Source organism: Tupaia chinensis, unplaced genomic scaffold (genome assembly GCF_000334495.1).
Source record: "Tupaia chinensis unplaced genomic scaffold, TupChi_1.0 Scaffold000104_1, whole genome shotgun sequence".
Taxonomy (NCBI): domain Eukaryota; kingdom Metazoa; phylum Chordata; class Mammalia; order Scandentia; family Tupaiidae; genus Tupaia; species Tupaia belangeri.
This window is the reverse complement of record NW_006159568.1, coordinates 424,360-434,289: the sequence shown is the minus strand read 5'-3', so window position 1 is coordinate 434,289 and position 9,930 is coordinate 424,360. Positions and strand designations below refer to the sequence as shown.

Genomic DNA, 9,930 nt, shown 5'->3' with positions numbered 1-9,930 from the left:
ACTCTTTCCATCTGGCAAACTTCTAATAATTCTTAAAGACCTAGATCAATTGTTACTTTCTCAATGAAGTCCCTTCTGACTCCCATAGCAGGGCCAATAACTTCCATGATGCTTTGCTCACATACTTAGTTATCAGAAGTAATCTTGGTCATAACGACAATGAGAAGAATAGCTAATATTTAATGAATCCTTACTCTGTGTCTGCACCTACACTGGCAGATACTGGTATTGTTCCCATTTTAAGGATGAAGAAACTGAGACCTTTGGGGGTTTATGTCACTTGCTCAGTGTAATAAAGCCAATAGGAGGTGCAGCCCAGATTTGAACCAAGTTCTACCTTTCTGCAGTCTGCACCCTCAGATATTCACAGCACCATCCCGACACAATATTAAATTGCATGCATGTCTGCCCTCTTCAGTAAATTGGGGAGCCCCAGACTGAGGGAAAACCCGTTTCATTTGTGTACTCTAACAGGATCTGGCATGCAGTGAGTCCAGAAAGTTTTGATAGATTGAATTGTGATGAAAGAATCTAAAGAGAAGAAATATAACTTCCATTCCTCTTTGCAGCCTGGGATATTTTTATTATGCCGTGAGATTTCCACCCTACTCTATATCCATTTGAGAGGGATTTGCCTGTGGATAAATGCTGTCAACACCAAAGCTAACCTGTATTTCACTCACTGCACATTTATGTTTCTCTCTCTACCCTCAACCACAAATGAAAGCTAATGTGATGAAGTAGTTCTGGAAAAGACTCGTGGAAAAATAAACAAAATGAAGGCAGAAGCTTAAGAAATATCACCAGGCCTAGTTTTAATGATTAAAGCCTTTTATTTATTTATTTTTTTTAGAGTGGTTTTTGCTATAGGGTGCATGTGCTCTCCAGAAAGACAGAGACAGAGTCAGAAAGTGGGAAATCACCACCCAGGGGGATGGCCATGCCACAATCCCTTCTCCTCCATTCTCCTCTTGGGATTCTGGGCAGTCATGCACACGCACCCGGTGCGAGTTTAAGCCACCAGGTCTGGGACTCGAACCGTGGTCGACTACGTGGGAGTCCAGCGACATAGCCAACTGCTGGTCCCAATTAAAGCCATTTTTAAAGGCAAGATAGAAACTGAAGAGGTCTCTCTGTGACCTAGTGTGAAAAGAACAAGAAGGTGTGCTGAGTGGCTGCTAAAGAGATCAAATCCACCCAAAAGGCTTTACCTGGGAGTGGGGTACTGAAGACACTCCCTCTTTGAGTGAAGAGCTGATGCTTTGCAGAAACTTTCTAGGCAGTGAGGCAACTTCTAGCTAGCCTTGACAAACGGGCAGAAGGAAGAAATGCCCAAGAAGCTCAGGACTCAAAAGACAGCCTGGAAGAGGCCTCTTTTTTTTTTTTGGAGAGGTTTTTCGCTATAGGGCATGTGTGCTCGCCAGACAGACAGAGAGAGACATAGAGACAGAAAGGAAGAAATCACCCCCCGGGGGGGATGGTCACGCTGCAATCCCTTCTCCTCCATTTTACTCTAAGGATCTGGGGCATGTGCGCACACGTGCCCAGCGTGAGATTTAAGCCACCGGGTCTGGGACGCGAACCGCGGTTGACTACGTGGGAATCCAGCAACATAGCCATTACGCTAACTGCTGGTTCCCGAGGCCTCTTGACTTGATGCTGAACACAGGGTTGTTTGACCCCTGGGCATTTGCCCATGCAATGCTTGAAACTAGCAAGTTCCTCCTCTCCCCTTTCTGCTGGCACACCATCACCCTGATTTCAAGGTTGAGCCCAAGCAGCTTTTCCATCATGAAGGCGGGCACACTCTGCGTGGGGCACAGTTAATCTGAAAAGATCAGCACCTGATCTCTTTTGGTCCACTCTTGTCAATTTGATAAAGTAAGGGGCTGACCCTTTTAATACTCAAGTATGAAGTCTGATATCGCAGAACATGGAATTTGGAAGGATTTGGAATGACATGGACCTGGCTTGGAACCTTGGTTCTGTTTCTGGCTATGTGTGTGACCATGAGGAAATCACTTCCTTTTTCTCATTCTGTATTTCTCATTTGCAAAACGGCCAGGAATGGGGAAGGAGGAGAGCAGGGAGGCGCACATATTATTCTCTGTGATATAGAAAAGAAGATTTGGAAATTAGAAGGTGTTATTAGAATACCAGTGATGATCAAACATGATCTTAGGCAAGTGGTTTAACTTTGCTAGGCCTTGGTTTTCTTCTCATAAAGTGGGGTCAATGATCTCTGAGTTGCAGAGTGAGAATAAGAATAAAAGGAGGTCATGCGTGGAAAACATTGAGTATAATGTCTGACACAGAGAAGATGCTCAACAAAGGGTAGCTGGCTACCATTACTTGAGTTTTAACATTCTCTATGTCTGTGTGGAACAGTGACATCTAGGGGCAAAGTGTGACATTGCACTTCAGCTCTACTACAATAGGTACAGGATTAATCATGAGGCCAATGGATCCATGGTGGGAAGGTCCTGAGAACAGAGGAGTGGACGTATCTAATTTCATTTTGGCACCATCCCAAAAGCGGGCACTTGACTAGTGTTTGTGACTGAGTGGGTTCAGGCTAAGTAATGACGAATCACATTTTACTGAGCAGTCGCAGAAATGTCGATTGGGTGCCTACTCTGAGTCAGGTTCCTTTACAGGCACTGGGGATGCAGCGGTGGATAAATGCCAATATCCTGCCCTCACAGAGCAGGTATCTTAGTGGGAAAGACTAATAGTTAATAGTTCAACAAATACACGCATGCACATACGGTACAAGGTTAAGGAGAGGTGATTTAAAATGACCTAGAAGGGCTGGCTCTGAGGCCTGGTGGTTAAGGCAGACAGATCCCACATGACAAATTGTGTGGTTTGAGTTCTGGACATGGTAACTTGAGAAACACACCATGCGTGCGTGCACATGTGTGTGTGTGTGCATGCATGCGCATGTCCCAAATCCCCAAACAGAGAGATGGAGGAGAAGGGGTTGCAGTGTGGCCATTCCCCACAGGGGAGTGCCTTCTTCTCTCCCTCTCTCTTTCGAGAGCACACATTCCCTCTAGCAAAGAAAAAAGAAAAGGAAAAAAAAAAAAGAAGAAAAACCTTAAATAATGAAAACCAAGGAAAGGAAAGAAAAAACCAGCATGGACTTGAGCACACAAAGCAGAGCAGCAGAGAACCTATTATTACCCAGAGCCATCTCTCTATTCTCACTTCAGCTGCTTTGACTGCCTTCCTTCTTTTCCAGGTTTCTCCTTAAAAGCTGCCCAAGCTCCTCTCTGGGTTACGTCAGTGCCATCACATGCACTCCCTCTCTGAGGGCAGGAGGTTCCTGGCACACATTCTCAATGAGTAAGAGCAAGGAGCAAAGACCTCAGTCATGGTTAAGCACGTACCTCTGGAATCAGATCGGAGTTTGAAACTAACTAGTCGTGTGATCTTGGGTAAGTCTCCTTAAACCCTTTCACCTAGTTCCTTATTCACAAAATGAGGACGATAACCACATCAGCCACAAGAGGCTACCATATCCTGGCTGACGGTAACTGTTCACCGGAAGCCAACTGTTATATTAAATGTCACTTTCCATTGTTGTTTAGAGGGACAGTGAGCTACAGATTTGGCTCACCACCTGTACTTATGAGTAAAGTTTTATTGGAGCACAGCCATGCCCATTTATTTACAATTTCTTTGTGGTTGTCTCTATTCTGTTCTACAAAAGCAGAGTAATTGAAACAGAAAAGGCCTAATACACAAAGTCTCACATATTTGCTACCTACCTCGTTACACTCTGTTCCCTGGTTTATACAAAAATGCATTCTGTATTCAAAAAACTTCAGGTTTCTTTTCTTTTCTTTTCTTTTTATTTTTTGAGAGGTTTTTGCTATAGGGAACATGCGCTCACCAGAAAGAGAGACAGGGAGACAGAAAGTGAGAAATCATCCTCCAGGGGTGATGGCCACTCCGTAATCCCTTCTCCTCCATTCTCCTCTCAGGATCTTGGGCACACATGCACACGCTCCTGGCATGAGTTTAAGCCACCAGGTCTGGGACGTGAACTGCGGTTGGCTACACAGGAGTTCAGTGACATAGCCATTACGCCAACTGCTGGTCTCCAGCAGTTTGACTAATTCAAACTAACCTTCCATTAGGGCCAACTCATTGCTCCAGGGAATACTGTGAAGGGGAAGGCAGGATGGAGGTGTCCCTGGAGCTGTTCTGTGTAGGCACCTGCCCTCCTGCCATTGCTCAGATGGCTGACACTTCAAGGGAGCTGCTCAAAGACTTCTCCTGGTATTTTCCTCAAGCTGAGCCCTGACAAAGGTCTGAGGGAATGTCCTCAGCTGCTTTGGTTGCTCATGTTATTGTCTGCAACTGTACCGGGTCACATTTGGAGTGAACTTCCCTTGTCCTCAAAAAGCACCTGCCCCCAGAACAGAAGGCCTTATCTCTGAGTTACTACTCTCGTCTCAACATTTCAATTTGGCCCTATTAAAAGGCAGAAGAAAAGCTGTAATAAGGCTTCTCAATTTAAGATTTTATAATTGGTATTTAGAAAAAATGGTATAAAATCCTATAAAAATACCACATTTGGAAGCATTAACTCATCACGTGTCAATACTTTCTTTAATGGGCTTCGTTTCCTTTAATGCCTCTAAAAACATGACCATATGGGGTGAAGTTTTTGTCTGTGTGTTTGGGGAGGGCATGCCATTGGGGGTGAGGGAGGAGGAGACGGTAGCCTAGGAAAGAAAAGGACAAAAAGACTGTACTGAGAAAAGGCGTATGACCGCATTTACAAGAGTGTGTAAATAGAGTCTATGTGTCAGTTAAAAAAAGGGTCCTAAAGAAAAGGCCAGACTTTAAAAAAAGAAACCTGATAAAGTCAGTCAGTCATAAAATGACAAATACGGGATGATTCAACTTCTAGAAGTTCAGGGAGGAGTCAAATTCACAGAGCCAGGAAGCGGAATGGTGGCCCAGCCGCGGTGGTACCGTCTGCAACGCTAGAGCCACATGGAAGACAGCTGTTCAAATTCCGAAGTATGTCCACTGCGCACCGGTGACCCTGGTTGGCTGGAGGCACATGGGAACTACAGGGCGACGAGACCCTACGGAGGGTGACTGTTTTGTCTCTCTCAAGAAATAACAATTAAAACATAAACTTAACAAAAGAAAAAAGGTAGAAGGGTGGTGACCGGAGCTGGGGGAGAGAGGACAGTTAGTGTTGAGTGGGGGTAGATTTCAGTTAGGGAAGATGGGTCAGAGGGTGGTGATGGTGACACAGCACTGCAGGACCATGTGAACTGCCGAAGCTTGGAAACTAAGACCAGTTTCGTTGTGAAAATAATGAAGGACAGGAGAACGTGCCATTCTGGCTTGAGAAATTCCTTGAGGTTGCTCTAGGCTTTCTAGTCGTATGGGTAGTAGCTTTGTGGTGCTGCCGCTAAGGATCACTTACTGACCCAGTTAGAGAAGGGAGAGGTGGGAAGGAAATGCACACCCTCCATAGACAAGGCAGTCACAAGGTGCTTGATGGTTTTGGGAAGGCAGCAGCAGTTGCAGTTCAAAACTGGGCTCTTTTTCAGAATTTGTGTCCATATGAACACAAAGGAATCAATGCGAGTTCTTCCAAACAAGATGGATTTGTCATAAATGGCCGAGCATCTCTTTAACCAGAGCTGCAGAGCAGGAGGCCCCAGATGTCACTAGACCAGTGCCTCTCAAACCGCCTTGCCTCTGCGTTGCCTGGAGGTTCCTGGGCTCCACCCCAGGGTTTCATTTCTTTAGGATGGGGTAGGGAACTGGCCTCTCTAATAAGTCCCCAGGTGAGGCCATGCTGTTGCTGGTCCAGCTTACACTCTGGGCAGCCCTGAGGTAGACCAGAAGTTCAATGCTGCCTGTATATTAGCACACCAGGAAAAGTCGAAACTACTGGTGTTCAGCTCTGGCCCAGAGATTTGGTTTCCATGGGTCTGGGCTGGGTTCCTTTTTATAGTTTCAAAAGCTCCCCTCAGACTATAATGTGTGGCCAGGATGAGAATGAGTGGCCAGGCCTCTCATTTATAGCAGGGAGTTGCCATAAATTCTACCAGGGCTCAGAGGAGGGAGGGACCCCTTCACACCAGCACAGGAGTAGATAGCGGATCTGGTTATTTCCTCCCTCTGGGGGCAGCCTTAGTTTTCCTAAGGTGGCCTGGTGTGGCTATGGAATAGACAAGACTGGATATATCCCACCTCATCTGGAGAGGCCAGGGGACTGAAGCTCCTGAAACAGCCCTGGCAGTGAAGAGGTGGGTAGCGGGGCTGAGGTGCCTTCTGGGCGCCGGGCAGGAGACTACAGAGTCACAGCTCAGGAGACAATACTCTTTCAATGTGTCCCTGTTTTATAGACAAGGACACACGGGCCCAGAAAGACAAAGGGATTTATCTACAATTACAGGGCAGGCGGGGCCTGTTCTGCCTGCTGGCCCTACTGCCAAGGCAGGCCTTCTCTCCGCCATGGGCACCAGGTAACTGAGTAACCAAATGCAAGTTCCTATGAAGAACTGGAACAACAGACTCTGTGTTCCATGGTGGGCTGAGCCCACAACACAAGGTCAGCAGAGGAGGTGTCTGTAAACAGGCGATGCCACATTGGGGATTTAAAAGGATTTGTGGAGAGAGGTGTCATGTTATGAAGACCCGCTGCCCTAAGTGACAGAAATGAGAAACAGGGAGAAGCACACTCTACTTGACCTCAAATCATGGGTCAGGCTGCAAAGAGACCATTTGGATGGCTTGGTAGGGGGTCCTTGCAACCTGGGGGAAACTGTAGATTGATGCTTGACTCCTTCCAGAGAAGCCCAAAGAGCGATGGTGGGCTGGCCAGCTGCTTCTAGCATGGAACAAAGGCAGGGGGGCTGCTACAGAGGAACAACCTCCAGTTATTGAGTTTATAGCAGCAAAGGGTCCACAAGAGCTTCCTCTGCACCAAATATGGGCCACGGCAGGCCAAGATGAGCTGGAGGGAGAAGTGACCTCAGGAGTGGAAACTGCAGGATGATAGAGACAGAGGATGAAGCCACAGATGGACAATTGCAGGCCTCAGTAAAGGGGAACTCCAGTAAAGGGGGACAAAAGATACCACAAGAGCCTGAAGGGCCCACTGAAATCCCCGCCAAGTCTAGCAAGCCCAGAGCCAGCTCCTGACGAGTAAGATCTTTTGCGCACTTTCAGCCACTCTAAGATCCAGCTCTGGAGGGGTCAGACACCTTGGTGAACAGGAAAATGACAAAAACAGGCTGGCCAGAGAGAGGCAGCCAACCTGCGCCCCCACTCCCAAGGCAGGTGGCCAACCTGCTGCAGGCCTGAGCTGGGTGAGGAAGAAGTGCCATTGAGTGCAGTCTGAAGTTTGGAATACTATGATGGGCTCCACATACTGGTCACTGACCAGAGGAGCTTCCAAGTCAGACTTACCCTAGTTACCCATGAGCAAGGGAAGAGCGAGTGCCACAGCAAAGGTTCAGGAGGACAGAAGGCAAACTTTCTCCACCTCCATCCTAAGGTCCTGCTCAGTAAACATGATGGCTACACCCCATCCCACAGGTGCCAAGTGCTCTCCGCCTTCATGAGAGCTGAGCTCTGTCCTCTAAGGCAGGGCTCCCCAACCCCTGGGCCATGGACTGGGTAGCCTGTTAGGAACTGGGTTCCACAGCAGGAGGGGAGCACCAGCGAGTGAGCGAAGCTCCATCTGTATTCACATTCACTCCCCATCGCTCACATCACCGCCTGAGCTGAGCCTCCCGTCAGATCAGGGGTGGCATTAGAGTCTCAGGAGTGTGAACCCTACTGCTGTGTAATTATTTGATTATGTATTACAATGTAATTATAATTGGAATAAAGTTCACAATAGATGTAATGTGCTTGAATCATCCCGAAACCTTCCCACCCCAGTCTGTGAAAAAGCTGTCTTCCACAAAACTGATCCTTGGTGCCGAAAAGGTCGGGACTGCTACTCTTAGGGCCTCTTTGCAAATGGAATCAGTAACTTCAGTCTGGCCTTCATTTAAGGGCTCCCACTGCCCATAAGTTAAGGTTCAGATTCGGTAATGTGGCTCCTGCCCTCCCCTCTGGCCTCTTCTTCCACCCTGTCCCCATGAACCCCAAACGCCTGCCATACCGAGCTTCCCTCGGCCCCTTGTCCACCTCCGTCTTATTCTAGGCTTCCACATGCACTGTGTTCCCTACGAGGTTTGCAGCAATCCCATCCTCACCTAACTTAGCCAGGACAACTCCCACTCACCCTCGAGGTCCAACATTGGTGGCACTTACTACATGAAGCCTTCCCTGATTGCTTCACACCCCAGCACCCCTCAAATGACCCTAACCAGTCCTTATTGCCGTGTGTCATAAACTGTTTGCTAGCTATTTCCCCAGGAGGCTGAAGGTAGCTGCAGGTGGGGACTGCGTTTTGCTTGAATCCTCAGTAAATATCTCAGAGTTTGGCATACAGTAGGTGCCTAGTACAGACTTGCTAAATAAATGCTAAGCAAACACTGTCAGCACCCTGAAACAGAAGGGCAGAGATTACCTTCTTCTTCATTTTCACATTTTTGAAGATGGCGTGGACCCTCCATGTCTTTGCAAACATAGCCCCAAAGGCAGTTGTGTAGCCCACGGTGAGAATCCACGTCCTGACCTAGAGGCCACGAGAAAACAGAGGCATTAACATCCCGTGATAGTGGACAGACCTGGTCAGGTTCGAGATCCCTGGCAAGGAGAGTCTACAGGGTGGGGCCAATGCTCCACTCTGCTATTGCTGCGTTTCACTGGCATCTCTGGTCCTTCACTCAGATTCCAATCCCACTGACATTTAGTTCTGCCGGCCACATGCCAGGGCTGCACACTGGGCACTGAAGGGTGTGAGATTCAAAGCCTAACTTTGATGGCTCCATAGCTCCCAGAGGAGCTAGTGAGAGAGAGACAGAGAGAGAGAGACAGAGAGAGAGAGAGACATAGAGGGCCCAGGACACAGGACACTGAAGGGTCACTAAGAAGACGGTAGGCTAGCCCTCTGGTCTTCCCTCCCCACTGCAGCCCAGTCCTCCCCAGGAAGCCTGGATTACCTGCCCACTGTGACCTCAGGAGTCCAGTTACTCAGCACCAGGCCAGGCTGGCTGCTGAGCCCAACTCAGATTTGGGGTCCCACTCAGGACTAAGGCTCTGTCTACCTCTCACCATGGTTTCATCAGACCAAGGTGTGCCCTGATCCCGAAACCTGGGCTGGTGACCAATGAGAAGAGCTGCTCCTAATAGGTGCCAACCAGCTGGATTCACACTGGCTGGGATGGGCTGGCCACCATCTGTTAGGTCTTGGGGCCTCTAGGAGCCCCCACCTGTGCTGTCTTTAATCCCAACACCACCTTCGCCAGCTGGCTGGACGTCCTCCAGGATCCAGGAGGCCCAGGTATCTCCGGATAGGGTCACATCATGGCCCAGCCCCGGGCTGTGCACCTGGAGCTCTGGGGCCTCTGCTCACTGGGACAAAAAAAGCCCTATGTTCTGTGAGCTGCAGTTGTAGGCTTTGGTCTTTCCTCTATTTGCTCTCAGCTGTGCTGAGCTAAGTTCTCTTTGAAACGTCCAACCTGTCTAGTTGAACACAAGAAAAATGGTGGACGGGGTAGGAGAAAAAGAGAGACAGCTTGGCCAGGGCTGCTGTCGGCATTTTAGGAAGTTAGAATTGCTCCTAGCCCAGCCCCTCATGTATTCACTTTCCTCCTGTCTTTCAGTAACTTGGCTCACCAGCTTTCCTGAGACAGAGTACTTCTCCTTTCCATTTCAGTTTTAAAAATAGGAACTGGCTGAGCAAATTGTAAGGCTGAGCCCCTGAGTCAAGGGAAGGACGACGGCATTAGCGCGCCTGTTCCGAGACACGGTCGTGTGAAGTGGGAATGC

At 48.4% G+C, this 9,930-nt stretch overlaps 1 protein-coding gene across 1 annotated transcript in view; it reads right to left on the bottom strand.

Moving 5' to 3' along the window:
- The window catches only part of GABBR2 (gamma-aminobutyric acid type B receptor subunit 2), a 414,026-nt gene that overhangs the window by 61,144 nt on the left and 342,952 nt on the right, over positions 1–9,930 (bottom strand). The window contains exon 12 of the mRNA XM_006143690.1: positions 8,567–8,674. Coding sequence (XP_006143752.1) covers positions 8,567–8,674 — 108 coding nt within the window. The remainder of the gene's footprint in view (positions 1–8,566; positions 8,675–9,930) is intronic.